Source organism: Symphalangus syndactylus, chromosome 1 (assembly GCF_028878055.3).
Source record: "Symphalangus syndactylus isolate Jambi chromosome 1, NHGRI_mSymSyn1-v2.1_pri, whole genome shotgun sequence".
In the NCBI taxonomy this organism is placed as follows: Eukaryota; Metazoa; Chordata; class Mammalia; order Primates; family Hylobatidae; genus Symphalangus; species Symphalangus syndactylus.
In genome coordinates, this window is record NC_072423.2 from 94580400 (window position 1) to 94601681 (window position 21282).

The following is a 21282-nucleotide window of genomic DNA, read 5'->3' on the forward strand; positions in this document are numbered from 1 at the left end:
AGCGCCCCAGCTGAACCGGTCCGGCGGGCGCCGCAGGGCTTGGCTTCGCTTCCCTGACGCCTGCCCGGGCCCCCAGCCCGCTCGGCTTGGGGGCGAGGAGCCGGCGCCGCGGTTGCGGCCAGCCAGGAGCTTCTGACCTTTGTTTGCCCCAGGCCGCGCTGGCGGCCCGCAGGGGTCGTGACGGCGAGGGCGGGGCAGGGCCCTAAGTCGAAAACAACGGGATCCATACTCGGGAAGTGCGGGCTGTCAGGGCCTGGCCGGTCACGGGGCTCGAGGCATGCCTAGCGATGGGGAAAACAGGCCCGGGAGGAGGGCGGCCTTGCCAACCGAGACCTGGGGCCAAGCAGGGCCGGAACCCAGCACTCTTGACTTCAGTGGGCTGGATTCTGGCTGTTTGGGGGCATTCGGCGGTCTGGGCCGCGGTCTCTCCTAGGCCAGAGGCCCAGGTTGCAGGTGCCCCACAGACCACCGGTTTGCAGGGCACAGAACCGCCGGCGCCCAAACCCCACCACCCACCTCTGGCTCCAGTTAGCCGCTCTGAAGATGAAACAGGCCTGAGCCCCCATGAAAGCCACTGCCAGCTGGCCTCTCCCTACCCCATCCTGCTCCAGATGGGAGGTGGTGGAGAGTTGAGGGGTGGAGAGTGCCAAAAAGGAGGCTGTCTGGGTGCCCTTGGGGATGGAGAGATAGAGACCCACCCGGAGGGACAGGTCCAGCCAGAAGGCCCGGTCCCGGCTCCTCTAGGCCCTGGCTCCACAGTTGACTCACAGGCGGCAGCCCCAAACCACTTCCCTCTAGGTGCCTCAGTTTCCCCATCTATAAAATGGGAGTGATAACTCCCACCCAAGAGGCTGTGTGTGGGGTGAGGCAGCCTGGCTAATTAAACCCAAGATGAAAGAGGCAGGATGAGAACAGCCCTGGGGAGGGGAGGCAGCCTGCAGTAGGAGCCAGTCTGGTTTCTCTGTCTGAGCCCAGAGGGTGCTGGTAACTGCACATCCCCGGCCCTCACCACCCTCACGGTGAGGCAGGAATGATTATTAAACTCCTCGCAGAGTTGAGGAGACAGGCTTCCAAGGGTCAGGGGGCCTGACACTGGCTCTGGCCCCGGCTCAGCCTCTGACAACGTGGCCTCTGCACACCTCCTGCCTGAGTCTTGGCTCCTTGAGGCTGAGGGTCTGGAAGGAGGGAACCCACTTGTGGTCTCCAATACTGCAATGGACGAATCCGCATGGACTTACTGAGGCTCACAGCAACCCCAAGTACCGAGGGTGGGTACCAGATGAGGAAAGGGAAGCCCACAGAGGTGCGGTCTCTCAGTCACAGAGCCCCTCAGAGGTGGAGCCTCGACTTCCACAAACAGCCCCTTGTTGCATCTGACCTGGTCCTCCCCCAACACCAGGTACCCTTGGCCCTCTTGGGTGTCCAGGTCCCTGGATGGGCCCTGTTCTCACCTGTCTGCTCCCCTATGGGTGGGTGGTGCTGGCTCTGTCCCTGGCAAGGCCAGGCATGGAGCTGAGCTGAGACCGTCATCAGACTCACCCGGGACAGCAACATCCCAGCCGAGGGCCCAGGTGTGGGCCACTGCCGGATGCTGAGCTGGGAATTCCCCACTCCATGCCCTCCCTCATTTCTTCTCCTGCTGAGTTTCTGTCCTCCCCATGCAGCCCAGTTGTGGGCAGACACTAAATACAACGCTTGTAAAAGGAAAAAAAAGTCAGTTTCCCAAGGGGTCCTGAGCCTCAGTTTTCTCATCTGTAAAATCGGGCTACAGCAAACACACCCTCGCAGCACTGGCTGCTGGGGATACAGGAAGGCTTAGGAAAGAACGAGTCAATAGGCAAAGCCATGGAAATAGAGCAGATAGTGGGTGCTGGGCCAGGGGGAGGGGAGACACAGTGACAGCTAATGAGTACAGCGTTTTCTTTGGGGCAATGAAGATGTTCTGAGATTTAGTGATGACGGTTGTACAGCTCTGAGGTTACTAAAAACTGGTGAATTGTACATCTTATAAAAGGGTGAATTTGATGGTACATGAATTCTATCTAAACAAAGCTATTTAAAATGGTGTTTAAAAGGGGGTCCCACCCCAGACCAGCAGGGGCACAAAAAGTAAAAATAAAAAATAAGGCCAGGCGCGGTGGCTCACGCCTGTAATCCCAGAACTTTGGGAGGCTGAGGCGGGCAGATCATGAGGTCAGGAGATCAAGACCATCCTGGAGAACACGGCGAAACCCCGTCTCTACTAAAAATACAAAAAAAAAATTAGGCGGGCATGGTGGCGGGCGCCTGTAGTCCCAGCTACTCAGGAGGCTGAAGCAGGAGAATGGCGTGAACCAGGGGGTCGGAGCTTGCAGTGAGCCGAGATCACGCCACTGCACTCCAGCCTGAGAGACAGCCAGACTCCGTCTCAAAATAAATAAATAAATTAAATAAATAAGTAAATAAATATAAAAATAAAAAGGGGTCCCTCAAGTTCAGAACTTGCACTGATGGGGAGGAGAACCAACAATAAACAAGAAAGACAAAACAAAACGCCACGGAGTGAAAGTTGTGGCAAAGAAAATAGGATAGTGGGACAGAGGTGGTGGGGGACAAGGATTTAGCTGGGGTGGATGGAGAGGCCCCTCAGAAGAGGGGACATTTGGTTGAAACCTGAATGAAGAAAGGTGGCCCGTAATCCAGTAGGGAAAAGTGTTCCAGGCAGAAGGAGCATCGGGAGGAGGGGCCAGAGCTGGGAACAGGCCAAGGCTTGTTTAGGGGACGCAGGAGACAGCAGTGTGGCTGGCATACAGGGACCCAGCTGGAAGGGAATTGGGAGGTCAGCGGTGGCCCCAGCACGCCAGGCCTCAGGCTCTTATTCCAGCTGCAGTGAAGCCACTGGAGGGTGTTAGCTGAGGGGAGGCCTGGCCTGGGTTTTAACAGCACCTCGTGTGGCCCACCTGCCTCTCCAACCTCAGTTCCCCTACCCTCTCTTCCCCCCACTGCACGGCCAGGTTGCATTTGGGTTCGCGGTACACACTAGGCTCATTCCTGCTCAGGGGCCTTGGCATCAGCTGTTCCTTCTGCTGGTCATGGTCTTCTCCACTCTGCACAGCTGGCTCCTCCCTCTCATTCAGGCCTCAGCACCCCTACCTGCCACCATCACATTCTCTCACCAAATGTTCTGTGTGCATTTTATGCTTCTGCTTACTTGTTTCCTATTTCTTTGTCTGCCTTGCTTTGTAGAATCTCAGTGCCTGGCACAGCAGATTCTCAAGAATTAAGGGATGAATTAAGGGATGAATGTACGCCATCTAGCTGGCACTGTGCTGCTAGATGAACAGAGATGTGCTGCTAGATGTGGTGAACAGAGCACAGGACGCCAGCCTTCATGGCACTCACAGTTCAACTCCATGTTTCCCCGCCATCACATACATCGTCTGTCTCCTGAGCTGCCCGTGAAGACAGCCACGCCACACACTGCGGCCTGTGGGTCAAACCTAACCCACAAAGGTGTTTTGTTGGACCCATTCCATGTTTTAAAATTTTTTGATTAGCTGGGTGTGGTGGCAAACACCTGTAGTCCCAGCTACTCAGGAGGCTGAGGCAGGAGGATCACTTGAGCCCAGTAATTCGAGATTGCACCACTGTGCTCCAGCCCAGGCAACCTAGTGAGACCCCAACTCTTAAAATTATTTTAAAAATAAAAAAATTGAGCTAACATTTAAAAATTAGTTGATTTCACTTACAAATCTGGACTTCTGGCTTCTCTTGGAAAATGGAAAGCTGTGGCCACGTGGGGTTTGTGCACCTGAATGACAGGATTGTGACTGCCATTTAGATAGGCACATTCTCTCCTGTCCCCCCCACTCTGTTCTCCCCGACGGCCAGGGCCAATTGTGTTTTATCACTGAATTTGTAGTATTGTCTTCCCATATCTATGTCTCTACCAAAAGTTGGACTGTGAAAGGTGAATGGATCACAGGAGTCAAGAAAAGAGGATATTCATTCATTCAACAAACATTTATTGATAATCCACTTTGTGCCAGGCACAGCTGTAGATGCTGGAGATATAGCAGTAGACAACACCGCCTCCCACCTGGGGCCCCATTCCACATCCTGTAACTCACTTGTGCAGGGAGGGGTTCCCCTGGCCGGCTTCACTTTATTTACCCAGTGTCCTGTCCTTCTGGACATTGGAGTTGCTCCCTTGATAGGGAAGACTGACCCTTGTGTCTAGGGACATCTGTGAAGACTTCACCGTAGTATCCACCGAGCACCCTCTGTGTACCAGCCCATCAGGGCTTGGCACAACAAAACTGCTCAATCAATATTTGTTGAATGAATGAACTAACTGAACCTCTCTCCTAAACAGATTGTGTTTAAGGTTGTTTCTCCTGGATTCACCTCAAAAGATAGGCACATACCAAGTGTTCACTTAATGTCAGTTGAACTCAAAGGTCTGGCTGGGATCAGGGTGGAGGTCACAGCCCTTGGAAAGGCAGGGGAAGAGGCAAACACGAACGCCCCATCCCTGCCCTTAAGCAGGTCAGCGAGTGAAGGAAGCCCAGCCAGCGCCAAAGTGTCACGATGAGAGTGTGGGCTTCATGGAGGCCTCTGAGGAGCAGGGGCATCCCTCCACGTGGGCCTGGGGCCTGAGGAGAGTATGAAGAGTGGCTGGGGGCGCGGGTCCCAGGCTGAACCTCAGCCCAGGGCAGGCCGTGGGTAGGAAGCTCTCCGCGGTGGCCGCAGCAGGGCAAAGGCGGCTGGGCCTTTCCCGGTCTGAGGTCCCCAGCCCTCCGCGCTCCACCAGCCTGGCTGCACCTGAAATGCACCCATTTGGGACAAGGAGGAGAGTTTTTGAGGATGCATAGGTCCCAGTGGCCAAGACGCGGGGTTCTGTCGGGCTCTCGGCGCACTCTGCGCAGTTGAAGCCACTTCCTCTGTGAAGCCCTCCGGGCAGAAGGCGGGTTCTCCGCCGGGTACTCGGTCGCGCGGTCCGCGCCTCCCCACACACCGGCCGGGGCAGTTCCTGCGGCCCTGCGTGCCTTTTCGCACAAAGCCGGCGCCCAGCAAACACCTCCCCGGCTGAGCCACGAGTTGCTGAGCCACGAATTGCTCAGCCAAGCCTTTGGGATCCCGCGCCGTCTGGGCCCAGGCCCGGTTCAACAAGTGCGGACCGGGCCGCCCGTTCCCGCCCGGCGGCTTCACGCCTCCCCAGGAGCCTCGGGCGCGCCGGGTTGGGCCGGCCCTAGTGGGACGAGTTTCGTGTCATCACCCGCGGAGCGTGCCAGCGCCGGTGCAAATAACGTTGCCCCCTCCCTCCCTGCTCCGCTCGCTCCGAAACTCCTGTTTGCAAACGCCAGTACGCCTGGCTAGGAGGTCCCGCGGGGGCCGGTCCAGCTGGGCAGCCAGGGGCTGAGTGCCCGAAGCCCGCCCCCCGACCCCGCCCCGCCCGGCCGCCCCGCCTGGGCCGCGAGGCCACCTCACCCGCAGCGGAATGGAAACCGGTTCGACAGGTAACAAATAGGTGGGTTGTCACCGTTATTTCCCAACGCATGCGCCGTCGCTCCCCGGGCCACCCCAAGCTAATTAGATCAGATCACCGCCCCCCACCCCCACCCCCCACGCCCCAGCCACCAACACACACCGCCGCGAGCCAATAAAGCGTGAACCCGTCCGTCCGGCTCGCACTTTAAGACTTCCCGAGCGGCCGCGGGGACGCCAGTCGAGCCGGGAGACGCTTACCTGCCGCTTCTCCGCGCCGCCGGGTGCACCTGGCCGCAAGGGACCTCGTTCGCAGGGAAGACGGCGACACTCCGCGGAGTTGGAACCGGCGCGCGCCGTCCGGGCTCGGACCTTCCCCGGAACGTGGGGGCGCCTTAGCGACTCCTTCCCTGCCGTGCCCCGTTCCCGGCGTTCAGCCCGGCCCCGCAAAGGTGGGACGGTTCCCGGTTTCAGTTACGGAAGCGGCCCGTGTCCAGCGACGAGGGTTCGAAAATGCCCCGCGCGTTCCTGGTGAAGAAGCCGTGCGTCTCCACGTGCAAGAGGAACTGGAGCGAGCTCCCCGACGAGGAGCGCGGCGAGATCTACGTGCCAGGTGAGGCTCCAGCCGCCCTCCGGCCTGGGGCGCCCGCGGCGGCGTCGAGGCTGCGGGCGGGCGGGCGCAGGTCCGCGGAGCCAGGCGGCAGGCGAAGTGTGGGCGCCGGGGCTTAATGCGGCCGCGGCCTGGGCTGGGTGGGCCCGCGGCTCCCGACCCGGGACTCGGGGGTCGGGGGCGGGGCCGGCGGAAAAGCGCCGGTCGGGGCGGGGGCTGCATGGTGGAAGGGGAGCCGCCCCCAGGGCCGAGGGGCGCGGAACCGCCTACCCCCGCCCCCTGAACCGCGGCACAGAGGAGGCAGCGGGGTGTGTCACTGCTCAGGCGACCCTCGGCTCCGACGTCGTAAATCCAGAAAACCGGGACTTGCATGAGGCGGGAGGAAGGCACTGGAGCGATGCCACTTTGGGGGGCGGGGAGCGAGCTGGAGTTTCGGCCGCTCGCACAGGTCCTTCCTCCTCCCCCACAACACTGGTGGCCGGGTCGGAGTGAGGGTCAGGCCAGTGGGGGGCTTGGGCCCCCAAATTTTCGTTGGGCTCCGGCTGCTGGTCCCGCGCAGTGAGCCGAGACGGTGGGGCAGGCGCCCGCTGCGCCCCGCTTGCCCTTAAAGCAGAGGTGGGATCGGGTCTCACCTCTGCTAGAAACGCACTTCCTTCACCTTGCGGAGGGCACAACTGCTTGGAAAGCAGCTGCAGGGAGCCCACCCCACAGCAGAGGGCCAGGCCCGGGGAAGCTGGTGTACCCAGTTATTTTTGGCAGACGCCTAGACAGCGTCGACTGTGAGAATTGCTTCTTCCTCCAGCGGCATCTTCCCCTGAACGCCCCAAGAACACTCCTACCCCTTCTGCCCTCCCCCACCCCCAACAAAGTCTTTGGTCTGGAGAAAGCCTGCTTCCTTCCGAACGCCCCCTCCCCAGGCCTTGGGGGCGGGGCGGGGACGCTCTGAACGCCCAGCCCAGCCCCTCCGAGGGGGGAGGGGAGGAGTAATTAACCAACTGACTTTGACCCTTGATCTGCAGACTCCCTGGCACCGCCCCAGGCCTTGTAGGAAAGTGGGGAAATTAGGGCAGCAGTGAGGGGCCCTGTGAGGGCTCTTGCTCAGTTTCCCTCCTGAATAAGCTGTTGGAGACAGTGTCCTGGTGAGGTCTTTGTGGCCTGACCTTCCAGGACCCAGTGGCCTGTGGCGCTGGCAGGATGTTTCACAGCTTAACCTGATCTCAAGAGGACCCCTCTTCCACAGTTCCTTAAAACAAGGGAATGTGCCAAAAGACCCTGATAACCCCAGTGGGGAAACTGAGGCAAAAAGGGACGTGAGTGGCCTCCTCACCTGAGGCAGATTAGGGTGTGGGCTCAGAATTCTGTTTATAGCTTCTTTCTTGGCCACGCTCCCTGGTGAGCTGGCTGGTTCTCTACCTGGGGGTTGGTGAGGGCACACAGAGGGCCAGAGCCCCCTCCCCGCTCCACCCTCCGCCCTCCACCCTCACCTGTGTTTGACTTGCTGCTTAGCTGCTCCTTGGGATCTGATAAACTGAACTTGGACCGTGGTAAAGGTGAGCTGAGCCCTGAGCCAGGCTCAGTGTGCTGTTATTTTTAGTTTTATTTTACATCCCAATCAGTAACAGATCATGTGTTGACTTTTACAAAGGACAAAGAAATTCCCTTGGTTGAAATCATTGACTTCTTTTTGTCCTAGCAATTTTCTCTGCCACACTTCTAGTGGCCACAGTGGAAGTGGCAGAGGAGACTTATGCCCCAGGGGCTTCCCGTCAGGTGCAGGGGAGGGCCTCTGGGTGGTCCAGGCCACCAGCTGCCACCATCCAGGTGAGGGAGACCTGCCGGCTTCTCCGTAGGCTCCTCCAGGATGTGTGGCGGGAGTCCAATCTCAAGGATGAAGGGAGAATTTGTCCTCATCCCCATGGCAAGGAGAGAATCCTGTGGGTCAAGTAAAGGGTAGAAGATAGAGAACTTAATTTTACCTCTGAAAGTCATGTGGCCCACTGGAGAGTTTTCCCACAGTTTTTGGCAATGAGAAAGGGAATGTCCTCAGTCCACGCTTGGGTGCCTCAGATGGCTGGAGAGTGGGGGTGTGTTTTGTGCTGGCCTGTCCCCTGGCTGGGCCATTCCATCACCAGCCAACCATGACCCCAGAGCCAGCTGGGCACGTTTCCGTTCACCTCACAGATTCCTGGTAAGTTGTGACCAGCTAAGCGTTGACCCCATTTCCAGTGGAGGGCCCAGGAACATGGGAGTGTTTGAGTTCTGACCTTCCTGCCAGGTTCCTCTGAGACCCTCAAAGCCTCCCAGAGACCACCTGGAAGGAGAAGGTTTTACTGGCCAGAGACGCTGGGCCCCAGCCCGACAGCACTGATTCCGGGGCCCCAGTTTGACAATCGCATCAGCCTCTCTCCCCAAGGCAGAATTCTAGAGCTTCTCACTCCCAGGGCAGAATCTTTCCCCTGGGAAGAGGTGAAGATGGTTCCAAGCACCCTGGAGACTTGAAAGGATTATTGGCTAGGAAGCCACCTTGAACCGCTGCCCCCCCAACCACCCTCTCCTCACCTTCCTTTGTTATGTCAATATTGACTTGGAGTGACAGGGAGTGATGCTGGTTCCTTGAGGATAAACCCAGGCACCTGTACCCAGGGGGTAAATTCTACCTCCTGGACTGACTAGGGAAGGGCTCCAGGAACAGGGTTGAAGCTGGTTCCCCCGAGCCCCACCCTATGCCGAGTGAAATCTCCAGGCCCGGAAAGCACCTGAGGACAGACTGAGGCTGGAAGCTGGAGTCAAGGAGCATCCCAGGGCCTGTCCCAGGCCTCCCACCACTGCTTCCCAGCCTCCCCTCTGTCACTGGGCTGGCCACGGTTTGCTCTGCCACTCGCCTGGTGGACACTCGAGCTCAGGGAGGCCAGCAGGCTGGGCGGTGGGACACTGGAGCTTCCTTCAAGGAATGCGGTCCAGCCTGGCTCTACCACTAGGTAGTGTGGGCATTTGGGCAGATTTCTTTCCAGCTGGTCAGGAAGGCTGAGAGTGAGCTTTGGGGCCCGAGGATGTGTCGGGGGTGAGGATAGGGAGAGCTCCGGCCTCCGATGGGATGGTTACCCTATAGTCATCCCTGGGCCGTGTTTGGCAGTGAAGGAGATGTTTGCTGCGCTCGCCAGGGAGCGGGGCTGGGAGAGTGGACAGCCACACAGTGGACAGAGACAGAAGGGCAGCATGGGCATGGGCAGCCAGCTAGATGAGACTCCTACCTGTCCCCCAGGATCCTGTCACCAGGCTGCTAGGCTGTCTGTACTGAGCTTGGGTGTCCTGAGGCGGAAACCTGGCAGATGATTTGTCTCAGAAAGAACAGGTGAGGGCGAGTCCTTTGGCCGCAGGGAGGATGGTGAGGGAAGCTGGCCATGGGTGAAGTCGGGGCTCCTTTGTATCATCGGCCATTTCAACAAGTCCTGGACAGAGTCCCACAGAGGCACTGGGCCTGTGCCTGGCCGGGTGGGGGCTGCAACAGGAAGCGCTGTTCTGGGCGGGCACCCTGGCGCGAGGGCCGAGGCACAGTGTTAACTTCTTTGTGGATACCCACTGAAAAGCGGTTGGGAAAGAGGGAAAATACACTGTCTGAGGGGACCTGTGACAGGTCACAGCATGGAAACAGAAGGCCAAGAGACTGGCCCATGTGTCTCCAGGCCGGCCTGCCTCTGGCTGGTGCTGGGCCCTTTTGGATGATTGCTAGCTGACTTACAGGGACCAGAGGAGATGGGCACGGGGGGCACCAGCCCTTCCTGATAAGGGTGCAAGGCTGCTGAGAACCAGCTGCACTGTGCTGACATGCTGGGCCCCCATCTCACCTTCAGAACTGGGCTGACCCCCATGCTCTGGGGCAGCACCCATGTAGTCAGTGGGGCCCAGGAGGGGGTCATCCTTGCATCTGCTTCACTTACTCTCCCCAGAGAGCCAGGGACAGGCCTCATGCCCAGCCCTGTCCTGAGGCCTTGGATGGGGGACCCAGCACTTTCCCCAACCTCTGGGCCAGCAGCTTTCCATCCAAGAGATGGAGGACTTACAGAGGCTAAGGCAGGAGACAGGCCTCGATGGGCAGCTGCCCTGGACATGGTCCCTTGGTGTCCGTGCCTCTGCTCTGGGCCTGGCCCTCAATATTGTCCAGGTAGAGGCAAGTTGGGCCAGCAGAGGGGACCCATAAACCCCCAGGCAATAGGAAGAGTGCCAAGCTAGTTTGGCCTTGCCATACTCCACAGCTGTGGGCGGGTGATGAGTGGTCATAGCGCCACCGCCTTGCCGGAAACATCTAATTAGGGACAGAGAGCACCACAAGCAGGGCCCAACCAGTTCTGCTTCCTGCCTCCTGCCACTCAGCGACACTCAGTGCCAGGTGGCACGCCAGTGCGCACTCCCTGTGCGTGTGGCCACAGAAGGGACATGCTCATGGGGGTGGCAGGGAGACAGGTTTGGCGGGGTGGGTGGGATGAGGCAAACGTCCCCACCCTGGCAGCAGGTGGCCGCCCATCCAGCCTCCTCTGCCCCTCGCTCAGGGTGGAGGTGGACCAGAGAGCCAAAGCAGGCAGGCCCACTCCCCGGCCCCGGTCTCCCAGCACCAGCTCAGCCAGGTTTGTGTGGAATAGCAGAGGCGGGCAAAGGACACAGGTCTCCTCCCAAATGCATGGATCTCAGGACCCTAACCATGAGCCTCCCCTCTCGTGGAGCAAGGCAGCCCAGAGCAGCCACCCTTGTGGGCTCAGCCCATCCCTCACCTGCTGTCTCCTGCCCTGCTGTGGTGCAGCTGGGGGACCTCGCTCACACCATCCAGTACTGACAGGCAGAGGAGGGTAGAGGTTCCTGTTTGTCTCCACCTGGACTGAGAAATGGAAGCTGTCATCTAGCTTTGAATTCTCAGCCAAGGTCTCCGATAGCTGGTGAGCCTGCATCAGAAACTCACCATCGCCCCTGCACACCCCCAGCCCTGTGGGCACAGACAGCTCCGGCGGCAGGGGAACAGGCCTGGGTAGACAGCCAGACCCCGACAACTTGAGCCTGAAACTCAGGCTCAGAGAAAGGTGCAATGCCAGCCCAGAGGCCAGGCCGGGGCCAGGCGCTGGTGAATCAACCCTAGGAATGAGGTGGCTCATTAAAGGTCCCCGGACAGACGGACGCCAGTGCCTGCAGGACGGGTTCTGGGCGGCGGCGGGCGCATTCTTCTCTCTCAGACCTTTGTTGTGTTTTGAGGGGGCGAGAGCTGGGGCCTCTCCCGAAACTTCAGCACTGTCAAACGCACCCTCGCTCCACAATCACATTCCTCTGCTTCCCCCACATCCCTGTCCTCCTGGGAGAAGAGGTGAGGGCGGCAGCCCTCCTGCCCGGGCCCAAGCCCGTTCTCTGTCTCGCCGGCTGCGGGATGGCAGGGTGCACAGGGCCATGCTCCTGCTTCTGCAATCCCACATCAGCCTCCCTCGGAAGCTCACTTATCCTTTTGGTCATAGGCCCCTTGTGATTTTTCCTTCTGAAGCTTGGAAGATGTCCTTAGCTTACAGGTTTCAAGTACTGAGCTCAGGCTCTTTGGAAGAAAAATATTAAGTTGAAAAATTTGCCCCAGCTCTGTTGGCTTTGAGAATTGTCTGTCTGTGTCCCTCGAGAGTGCTCTCTTTCTGCTTCTCTCTAGTCAGCACTGGGCTCAGGGTCTGAAGCCAAGCCTCCCCGGCCCGTTCGGTGTGAGGTATCTGCTGTGGGGCGTGGCTGCATCCAAGGGCTGCCAGGTATCGGTGCTGCCGCTGCTGAGGGAGCCCCAGCCCAACATGCCCCGGCGAGCGGTCCTGCCGAGGGGTAGGGTTGCATAAGCCTGGGCAGGCTGCCGAGACTGTTAGGCTGCATCCACCTGCGGCTCCCTGACCTCCTCCCTTTTCCACCCACCTGGCCTGTTTCCCTGCAGAGCTGGGACCAGCTGGGAGTGGATAGCCTGGAGCCCTGGGGTGCAACAGCAGGGACCGGCCTGCTGGGATGGGTGTGGGAGGCAGGGCAAGGACCACCCAAACCCCCAAGGCTAGCAGTCAAATCTGTTGGAGGAGAGGCCTGGAGTGGCCCAGACCACCAGGGACCCTTCTGATGAGGCTCCAGGAGCTGTCCCTGGGCAGAAGGTCTCCACTGGTGCCCTTTGTCCCTGCAGGAGAGTGGATGAGGCCTGGAATTCAGAGGGACCTGCCCAGGTGGGGCAGGCAGACAACTCCGGAGGGATAATTGGCAGGGCAGTTCGGTCCTCCCAGTTCCGCTAAGACACAAATTATTCAGCGGGCAGTGGCGCTTGGCTGGCATCACCTGCAATTACCTTAATAGGGCGGGAGGGCGGTGCAGCAGTGGTGGTCGGGGCAGCCCCGCTCTGCTGCATGCCTGCGATGGGAGGGACGGAGTCTCCAGGTTCCAGCCGTCTCACGGCTAGGGAAGCTTCCAAAAACCCGCTGGATCCTCTGTTCTCTAACAAGCCCCTCACCTGTCTGTTCTCTCCCCAGTCAGCCTGGGCTTCTGCCCACCACAGCCCTACCGGGAGCCAGAACCCTCTGTGGCCGAACCCCCTTCCTGCCCCCTGGCTTTGAACATGAGCCTTCGAGACTCTAGCTACAGTATGGCCCCTGGGCCCTGTGTGGTGGCCCAGCTGCCCTCTGAAGACATGGGCTACTTGACAGACCCCCAGAGCAGAGACCATGGCTTCCTGCGCACCAAGATGAAGGTAATGCCAGTCACGCTGTCTCTGAGGGCCAGGGGCGTGCGTGTAGACCTGAGTCCAGCTCATGAGACATGGCACAAATGAGATGTAGGCAGAGACTGACCTGGGACCTGGGCCAAGGTTTCTGCAGAGGAGTGCCGATCTCCGGGCAGACGGCACAGAGCTGTGGTCTCTGGGAGGTGGGCACCACCCTCCTCGGGCACTGGGGGCTGGCATCCACATCTTCCCAGTCTGCCAGCCTGTGGCCCCAACTTCTGGATGTCTGTCAGCAATGCCGTCCTCACCCACAGGTGACCCTTGGGGACAGTCCCAGTGGAGACCTGTTCACCTGCCACATCTGCCAGAAGGCCTTCACCTACCAGCGCATGCTGAACCGCCACATGAAGTGTCACAACGATGTCAAGAGGCACCTCTGCACGTACTGCGGGAAGGGCTTCAATGACACCTTCGACCTCAAGAGACACGTCCGAACTCACACTGGTAAGTGGAAGCCCATGGCTGGGAGGAGCACGCCGAATCCACCTGGCCGCGGCCGTGTGGGAAAAGTCCAGCACCCCCTGCTCTCCCTCGGTGACAGGCAGCCCGGGAGGGCATCCCAGAGCTCAGGGCCAAAGTCCTCCTGAGCTCATCAGTTAGGAGTTTTGATTTGAGAGTCACTCGGGAGGCTGGTGTTGGACAGGCCTCCGTCCATCCCTTGGCCCTAGAGGCAGGGGTCCTGTCCTTTCTGTGTCTGGAAGCAGCCGACAGCCTCTAAAGTCCCTGCCAGGTCTCTGATGCTGGCCCCTGTCCTCCCCACAGGCGTGCGGCCCTACAAGTGCAGCCTGTGTGACAAGGCCTTCACGCAGCGCTGCTCTCTGGAGTCTCACCTCAAGAAGATCCATGGCGTGCAGCAGAAGTACGCGTACAAGGAGCGGCGGGCCAAGCTGTACGTGTGTGAGGAGTGCGGCTGCACGTCTGAGAGCCAGGAGGGCCACGTCCTGCACCTGAAGGAGCACCACCCTGACAGCCCGCTGCTGCGCAAGACCTCCAAGAAGGTGGCCGTGGCACTACAGAACACTGTCACTTCCCTGCTGCAGGGCAGCCCCCACCTGTGAGTGGCTCGAGCCCTGGGGGTGCTCCTGGAGGCCCCGAGAGGGTCCAGGATTGCCTCCCAGCTGCCCAGCCAGCCCACCCTCCTGCGACCTCTCACCCAAACACCAGTGATCAGGACTGGAGCCCCCGTGCCTTGGTCTCCCCCCGGGCACACGTGCTCACTCAGGCCCAGCAATGACCTCTGCTCATTTTTGCATTTTTGACTTATGGGCTGAGGCTGCTCTGAGCCTGGGAAGATGTGCCTATGTCAGGAGAAGGGATGAGGCCAAGGCTGCCTTCAATTAGAAGCAGCCGCCCACAGAGACAGGCACTGTGTGCCTGGCAGCAGGACTTCCTACCCAGAGGAGGTTCGAGCTAGGATCCCACTGCCCCCGCCTCTCAGCACAGGGCAGGGGCTGCAGGTCCCCAGTGGACATCAGAGTCAAAAGCACTGGCAAAGGGTACCTGCAAACAACTGCTGTGGGGGCTGGCAGCGGACCCCCACCTGGCAGGGCTTCTAATGCTCAGGGTTCTGGAGGGCTCTGTCCTTCCGGCAAGGAGAGGCACACGTGTGCCCAGCCATGTGTGTGCGTGTGCTTGTGTGTGTGCACTGCTGTGTGTGTGCATGTGCACGCACAGGAAGCCTTTCCACATATCACCTCATTTCTAAGAAATAAACTGCAAGGTGCCAAGAAGGTTTTATTTCCTTTTTTTTTTTTTAAGATGACAAATGTACAGATGTTAATATATTTTTGGTGCCAATGGCGATGTTTTTGTTTTTAAGAGTGGGATGGAGCTGGCTTTTCTCCATTCCCATGCGCTTCTATTTATCCTGGACATTTCAAACCTCCTCTGTGCCTTGGCTCTGGGCGGGGGCTGCCCCAACCCACCCCCATTCTTTGTACGTGCTGAGACAGCCACTGGAAGATCTTCCTCCAGCGGCGCCCTAGACGGCTGCTCCTGCGAACAGCCCATGGCATCATCTGCTCTTCCCTCCCGGCTCTGCCCTGCACATCCTATTGAGGCAAGCCCCAGTGACCCGGAGAGCTGGCCTGATGCTGAGGGTGTGTCCTTCTGGGGCTTTAGGGGGCAGGCAGGTGGAACAAATGACGATGCCCATCCACTACCTGAAGTACTAGGATACTCTTGCAGGGCCAGGCTGGAAGACCGGCCCTTTTCTTGGTTGAGTCAAAAGCCCTAGCACAGTGGCAAAAAATGTGACAGAATGATGACCAGCACCTCAGAAACTTCCAGAGGGAGGAGAGGATTTGATGGCTACCAAATTGTATCTGTTGCCTTTTTTCTGACTTTTTCACCTGGCCAGGCTGGGGTTTGGAGTGGCTGTGGGGAGAGCCATCCTGGCTGGCTGGCTGGCTGGCTCCCTTGCTGCAGCTGGGAAAGGGGTTCTGGGTGTAAAGGGGTGTGTGTCTTGTGGGCCAAAGGGAAAGACAGGCAGGGGTCAGAGCCAGCCTGCCAGAGGCAAATGCAAAAGAGGTCCCCAGAACACAGCCAGCTGGGCAGCCCCTTAAAGCCAAACCCCACCTGAAGCGGAACCACTTTGGCCTCCCCTGCCCAAAATGGGTAGTGTCTATACCTCCCTGGGCTCAGGCTCAGGCCCAGCCCTGGGCTGACCTAAGAGGAAGGCTCCTTCCTGGACTGCCCTCTGAAATGCGTATAGATTGATTCTAAAAACTCGTTTCACTTGACTTTAGAATGTCTGGGGAGCCGCTGTATTCTGAAATTTACATAGCACACCGTAATGTTATCTGGAAGCTCTGTTTTTGTTTACATTTCTGTATCCCTGGGTTGACTGCCAATCCGAGGCCGTCATGAAGCTCTGTGTTGTCTGTTTTATTTTATAACCTTCCTCTCAACTATTAAAATTAGAGATCTAATGTTTTCTGTGTTTCCGATGTTTTTGTCTCATGGGCCCCTTTTTCCCCATGCAGAGAAGTAATCGAAACAATTGACACATTCTTATCCAAACCTTTCCTCGTTACGGTCACCGGGGGGCCCTGGTCAAGACAAGAGCCTGGCCCAGATAGCTTAAGTGACCTGTCCAGGGCCTCGGACAGCCACTGCCTGCTGAGTCCTGGTTTAGCATGCTCTGCTCTCGGCAGTGGCAGCAGCGGGGCCCCCTGGGCTCCGTCCATCAGCCTCATATTACCCTGCATCCTGACCGGTGGCCTCTGCCAGGCCAAGACTGCCAGGCTTTATGTAGTCACCTGGGGATCCACTCTTGGCCTCCCAGGACCCTCCCAGGGTTAGACCACAGGAGGAGCCACAGTCCCAAAAAGAGGGTGCAAAGCTCACATCACTTCTGGTCAGATGCTTAGGATGGCCACACTCTGTGTCCACACACCTAGGGACAGCCATATTCTGTATCCATGCACCTAGGGATGGCCACACCTGTGCCCACACACCTAGGGACGGCCACACTCTGTGTCCATGCACCTATAGACAGCCACACCTTGTCCACGCACCGAGGGACAGCCACACCTGTATCCACACACCTAAGGATGGCCACACCTGTGTCCACGCACCGAGGGATGGCCACACCTCTGTCCAGGCACCTGGGGACAACCACACCTGTGTCCACGCACTGAGGGATGGCCACACCTGTGTCCAGGCACCCGGGGACAGCCACACCTGTGTCCATGCACCTAGGGATGGCCACACCTGCACAGCACTTGTGCTGTGCCAGGCACACTCAGAAGTGTGTTATGTGTATTGGTTCACTTAACTCGCTTCTGAGGCAGGTTCTGTGACCACCCCCAACCTGGCAGAGAGAATTTGGGTAGCTGACACAGTGTCTCACAACTGACCAGCAGTGGAGCTAGGCTGCTACCCGCCCGGCCTGGCCCAGGGTCTGCTCAGTAACTGCTCACGCTGTGGATGGAGAAAGCAGGAAGGGATGTAGGGTCCCTCTAGGCAATTCAAACTAGGAGGAAATTTGGAGCTTGCCTGGCTTTCCCTGTCGTTTACCAGGATTGCTCTGGGAGACTGATCTCTTTGGGGGCCCTGGTCCCGGGGTCCCAATTCGTGCTTTTCCACCATGGCCTGGCCAGATGGATAAGAAAGCTACAGGCCTGGGACACTGGTCTTGTTCCAGGAGGCGTGAGAAGGGTTGGTACCAGGCGCTGTGAGGCGAGGGAAGACATCCTTTTCCAAGGCTCCCTGTAGCCGCCCACAGGACTAAAAAGGGCCCCAACCCATCTTCTAGCTGGCCATGAAGGATTTCTCTTATCCAGAGAGGCCTCTCTGTGAAAGGCCAACTAAATCCCATTTCCTATCCCAAGACGTGCACTCCGCTGTTGGGAACCCAGGGGACTGCCCACCACATGAACTTCAGGAGGCAAGACAGCCTCCAGGAAGCAGGGGCAGTGTAGGGGTGGAAGAGGCTCCCTCTGAGCCTCTGCACTCCCTCCCATGCCTCAGATGAGCTCAGGTGGGTGCTGTGCCCTGTGCCACCCAGAAGAGCTCTTCCCTAGCAGGGCGGGGCCAGTCACATTTCCAGGCCCAGAATATTCTCCAGGCTCTGTTGGATTGCGGCTGTGAGGGAAATGAAAAGCGTACAGGGCTCTGCTGACTGGGAAAAAGAGAGGAGATTGTCTAACCCAGAACAAATGGCATGGCCAAACTACAAACACTATGGAACCCAAAAGCAGTCTTTTGCATCAGAAAGAACAAAGGCTTCTTGGAAGAGGTGGGTCTGTGGCTGGGCTGGAAGAACAGGAGGATGTGAGTAGAACAGAGGAGGAGGTGTTTCAGGGAAGGAAAGTGGGCTCAGACAACAGGGGAGGAGTGAAGCCAGGAGAGGGGTGGGAGGCATCCCTGTTTCCACTAAAGCTGATGCCTCTTCGTTCAGCCAGTCACACCGTAGGCATTTTTTTGAGTCCCGCCTAGGTGCCAGGAAGAACTGGTAACTATACAAGATTCTGCGACAGAGGAGAGCTGGGGGATGTAGACAGACAGCCTTATCAAGGATGAACGGAGAGTCCTATTTTTATACCTAAAAACAAAGCAACCAAGGGCTGGGTGGGAAAAACTTTACCACAACAGTAAGTGCCATTAAGATTTATATTCTATCTTGGAATATTTTCCAATAGATGTATATTTTTGAGACGGAGTTTCGCTCTTGTTGCCCAGGCTGGAGTGCAATGGCACGATCTCGGCTTACTTCAACCTCTGGCTCCCAGGGTTCAAGCTATTCTCCTGGCTCAGCCTCCCGAGTAGCTGAGATTACAGGTGCCCACCACCATGCCCTGCTAATTTTTTGTATTTTTAGTAGAGACAGGGTTTCATCATGTTCGCCAGGCTGGTCTCGAATCCCTGACCTCAGGTATTCCACCCATCTTGGCCTCCTAAAGTGCTGGGATTACAGGTGTGAGCCACTGCACCCAGCTCCATTTTTTTTTTATAGTGAATATATATTATTTTTACAATCAGAACAAAAAGTTATAAGACAATTTAGGTGTTTTTACTGACCTGAAGTTCAACAGGTCAACAGGAAAATGGGGCGGTCCCTTCCCCTGCCACCCAAAAAAGAACTAATGATGGCTGAGAGTGGCGGCTCACAGCTACAATCCCAAAATTTTGGGAAGCCAAGGCAGGAGGATCGCTTGAGCCCAGGAGTTAGAGGCAAGCCTGGGCAACATAGGGAGATCCTGTCTCTATAAAAAAAATTTTAAATTAGCCTGGGTGTGGTGGCTCATGCCTGTAATCCCAGCACTTTGGGAGGCTGAGGCAGGTGGATGGCCTGAGGTCAGGAGTTCCAGACCAGCCTGGCCAACATGGCGAAACCCTGTCTCTACAAAAAATACAGAAATCTGCCAGGTATGGTGGCACACTCTTGTAATCCTAGCTACTCAGGAGGCTGAGGCAGGAGAATTGCTTGAACCCTGGAGACAGAGTTTGCAGTGAGCCGAGATTGAGCCACTGCACTCCAGCCAGAGTGACAGAACAAGACTCTGTCTCAAAAAAAAAAAAAAAAAAAAAATTAACTGGGCATGGTAGCATGTTCCTCTAGTCCCAGCTACTCCCGGGGCTAAGGTGGGAAAATCACTTGAGCCTGGGAGGTCGAGACTGCAGTAAGCTGAGATTGCACCACTGCACTCCAGCCTGGGTGACAGAGCAAGACCCTACCTCCCCAAAAAAAAAAAAAAAGCTAATGTGATTTTGGACAATATCAGAAGTGTGGCACCAACAGCCAAGGCTGCCCCCCTCTGCTTGGTCAGGCACCCATCCGTGGTGCAGGGGAAGAGCAGGGCCTCAAATCAGGAGCCTGGTCTGAGCCTAGCCCTCTGTCACTGTTTGCCTGATCCCAGGCAAGTGACCACCTCTGTTTCCTCATCTATAAAATGAGGTGGGCTCCTAAATCCAAAAGTTCCAGTTCCTCTCTGCTCTAAAGACTCCATAAAAACTTTTTTTTTTTTTTGAGACAGAGTCTCACTCGCTGTTGTCAACCAGGCTGGAGTGCAGTGGCTCAATCTCGGCTCACTGCAACCTCCGCCTCCCAGGTTCAAGGGATTCTCCTGCCTCAGCCTCCTGAGTACCTGGGATTATAGGTGCCTGCCACCATGCCCAGCTAATTTTTGTACTTTTAGTAGAGATGGGGTTTTGGCATGTTGGCCAGGCTGGTCTCAAACTCCTGACCTCAGGTGATCCACCTGCCTTGGCCTCCCAAAGTGTTGGGATTACAGGCATGAGCCACTGTGGCTGGCCTTATAAAAACTCTTGAAGACACTTGCTGGCAAACTGGCAGAGGTGAGGAGGCTAAAAGCTGGGAGGTTGCCCTGCAGGAGGGGCCAAGGGCGGGGAGGCCAGGAGAGCAGTGCAGGCAGCAGGAGACTCTTCCAAGTGCCCCAAGCCCCAGCTGCTGGGAATGGCTGGAGGGCTGCTGGCCTGGCTGGGGGTCATTTGCTGGGACTCACTAAAGGGACCTAATTCTGGCACTGCAGGTGGGACACAGCCACAAAATCTCCTAGCCACAAAATCCTCTAAGGTCAAAGTGCGCTGGCCGTGACTTCCGGGCCTGCTCATCAGATCCAAGAAGGCAGAGCCAAGGAGAAAATGCTGGTGAGCCGAGTGGGATGGAAAGGACAGCTGAGCAGACAGCAAGACCTGCAGCAAGGCGGCTCCCTGCACTGAACCTGGACTCGCCGTGGGCAGGGGCTCCCCTTTGACCCTCTCACTGTCTTCTGGGTCCATTCCCTCAGGCGATGGCAGCCACCTGACCCAGGATGTCCCGCTCTTTTCACAGCCAAATCTCTCTTCCTGAGCTCTGGAGTCTCTTTGGCTCCTGCTCTCCCACCTTAGGCTCCAGGGCCTGGCTCTTTCAGTCCCTACAACCAATCAGTCAGCTCCCAGTTCACCGCCCTCCCCCAACACCCCAGCTCTCCCAGGCGGAGGCGGCATGGAGGCAGCGGGGGCAGCAGGCAGGCTGCATGTGGGGGCTCAGGCACCTCGCCCCTGCGGGGCCCATGCCAGGGGTAGGTTGACTCAAGTGTGGAGATCGGGGTCTTGGGCAAGGGTGCTCCCTTGTGACTTAGATCTTCCAGGTTCTGTTTCCTGATTGTAAGAGCTGGCTATCAGTGCCTGATTTCCTCCGTTCCTCATTTTCTATCTCTCTGTGAAATGATTCCATATAATCCTACTTTGATCAATCTTTTAAAATAGATTAAAGGCTGGGCGTGGTGGCTCACGCCTGTAATCCCAGCACTTTGGGAGGCCAAGGCGGGCAGATCACGAGGTCAGGAGATCCAGACCATCCTGGCTAACACGGTGAAATCCCATATCTACTAAAAATACAAAAAAAAATTTAGCCAGGCGTGGTGGCACGTGCCTGTAGTCCCAGCTACTCAGGAGGGTGAGGAAGGAGAATCACTTGAACCCAGGAGGCAGAGGTTGTAGCGAGCCGAGATCGCGCCACTGCACTCCAGTCTGGGTGACCGAGCAAGACTCTGCCTCAAAAAATAAAATAAATAAATAAAAATAAAATAAAATAGAGTAAAACATAAAGGAAACAGATCATTTAAAATGTGCTCAGAGGCCAGGTGCAGTGGCTCACGCTTGTAATCCCTGCACTTTGGGAGGCGGAGATGGGAGGATCACCTGAGATCAGGGGTTCAAGACCAGCCTGGCCAACATGGTGAAACCCCGTCTCTACTAAAAACACAAAAATTAGCCAGGCATGGTGGCACACGCCTGTAATCCCAGCTACTCAGGAGGCTGAGGCAGACATCGCTTGAACCCAGGAGGCGGAGGTTGCAGTGAGCCAAGATCGCGCCACTGCACTCCAGCCTGGGCAACAGTGTGAGACTCCATCTCAAAAAAGAAAAAAAAAAAAAAAAAAGACCAAGAGTTCTTGGGGCAAGATTTGGCTCTTTGGGGGCAGAAGTAAATAGTC

The 21282-nt window shown here is 57.4% G+C and overlaps 1 protein-coding gene and 1 long non-coding RNA gene across 4 annotated transcripts; one reads left to right on the forward strand and one right to left on the reverse strand.

Annotated features, from left to right (window-relative positions):
* The first annotated feature begins 5644 nt into the window (after window positions 1–5644).
* On the forward strand, window positions 5645–15769 carry OVOL1 (ovo like transcriptional repressor 1). 3 transcript variants are annotated; one of them, XM_055258825.2, is made up of 4 exons: window positions 5645–6079; window positions 12589–12806; window positions 13094–13283; window positions 13602–15769. In XM_055258825.2, the coding sequence occupies exons 1-4, from the start codon at window positions 5980–5982 to the stop codon at window positions 13895–13897; spliced, it is 804 nt and encodes a 267-aa protein (XP_055114800.1). In that variant the 5' UTR covers window positions 5645–5979; the 3' UTR covers window positions 13898–15769. The 3 variants fall into 3 exon arrangements, with proteins under 3 accessions (XP_055114800.1, XP_055114877.1, XP_055114905.1); XM_055258902.2 differs by lacking the exon at window positions 5645–6079 and adding an exon at window positions 7436–7626; XM_055258930.2 differs by lacking the exon at window positions 5645–6079 and adding an exon at window positions 7999–8264.
* LOC134737218 (uncharacterized) lies at window positions 7947–11890 on the reverse strand. Its single transcript, XR_010121898.1, has 3 exons — window positions 10843–11890; window positions 9328–9655; window positions 7947–8008 (listed from the first exon to the last, which is right to left on the reverse strand). It is a non-coding gene; the product is annotated as an uncharacterized lncRNA (long non-coding RNA).
* Window positions 15770–21282: the final 5513 nt, after the last annotated feature.

What these genes read in the sequence shown, in the direction of transcription:
- OVOL1 (XM_055258825.2), top strand. Translation starts at nt 5,980, where the DNA reads ATGCCCCGCGCGTTCCTGGTGAAGAAGCCGTGCGTCTCCACGTGCAAG. An exon ending in CGGCGAGATCTACGTGCCAG is followed by an intron (nt 6,080 to 12,588) that starts GTGAGGCTCCAG and finishes TTCTCTCCCCAG; the next exon opens with TCAGCCTGGGCTTCTGCCCA. An exon ending in ACACGTCCGAACTCACACTG is followed by an intron (nt 13,284 to 13,601) that starts GTAAGTGGAAGC and finishes TCCTCCCCACAG; the next exon opens with GCGTGCGGCCCTACAAGTGC.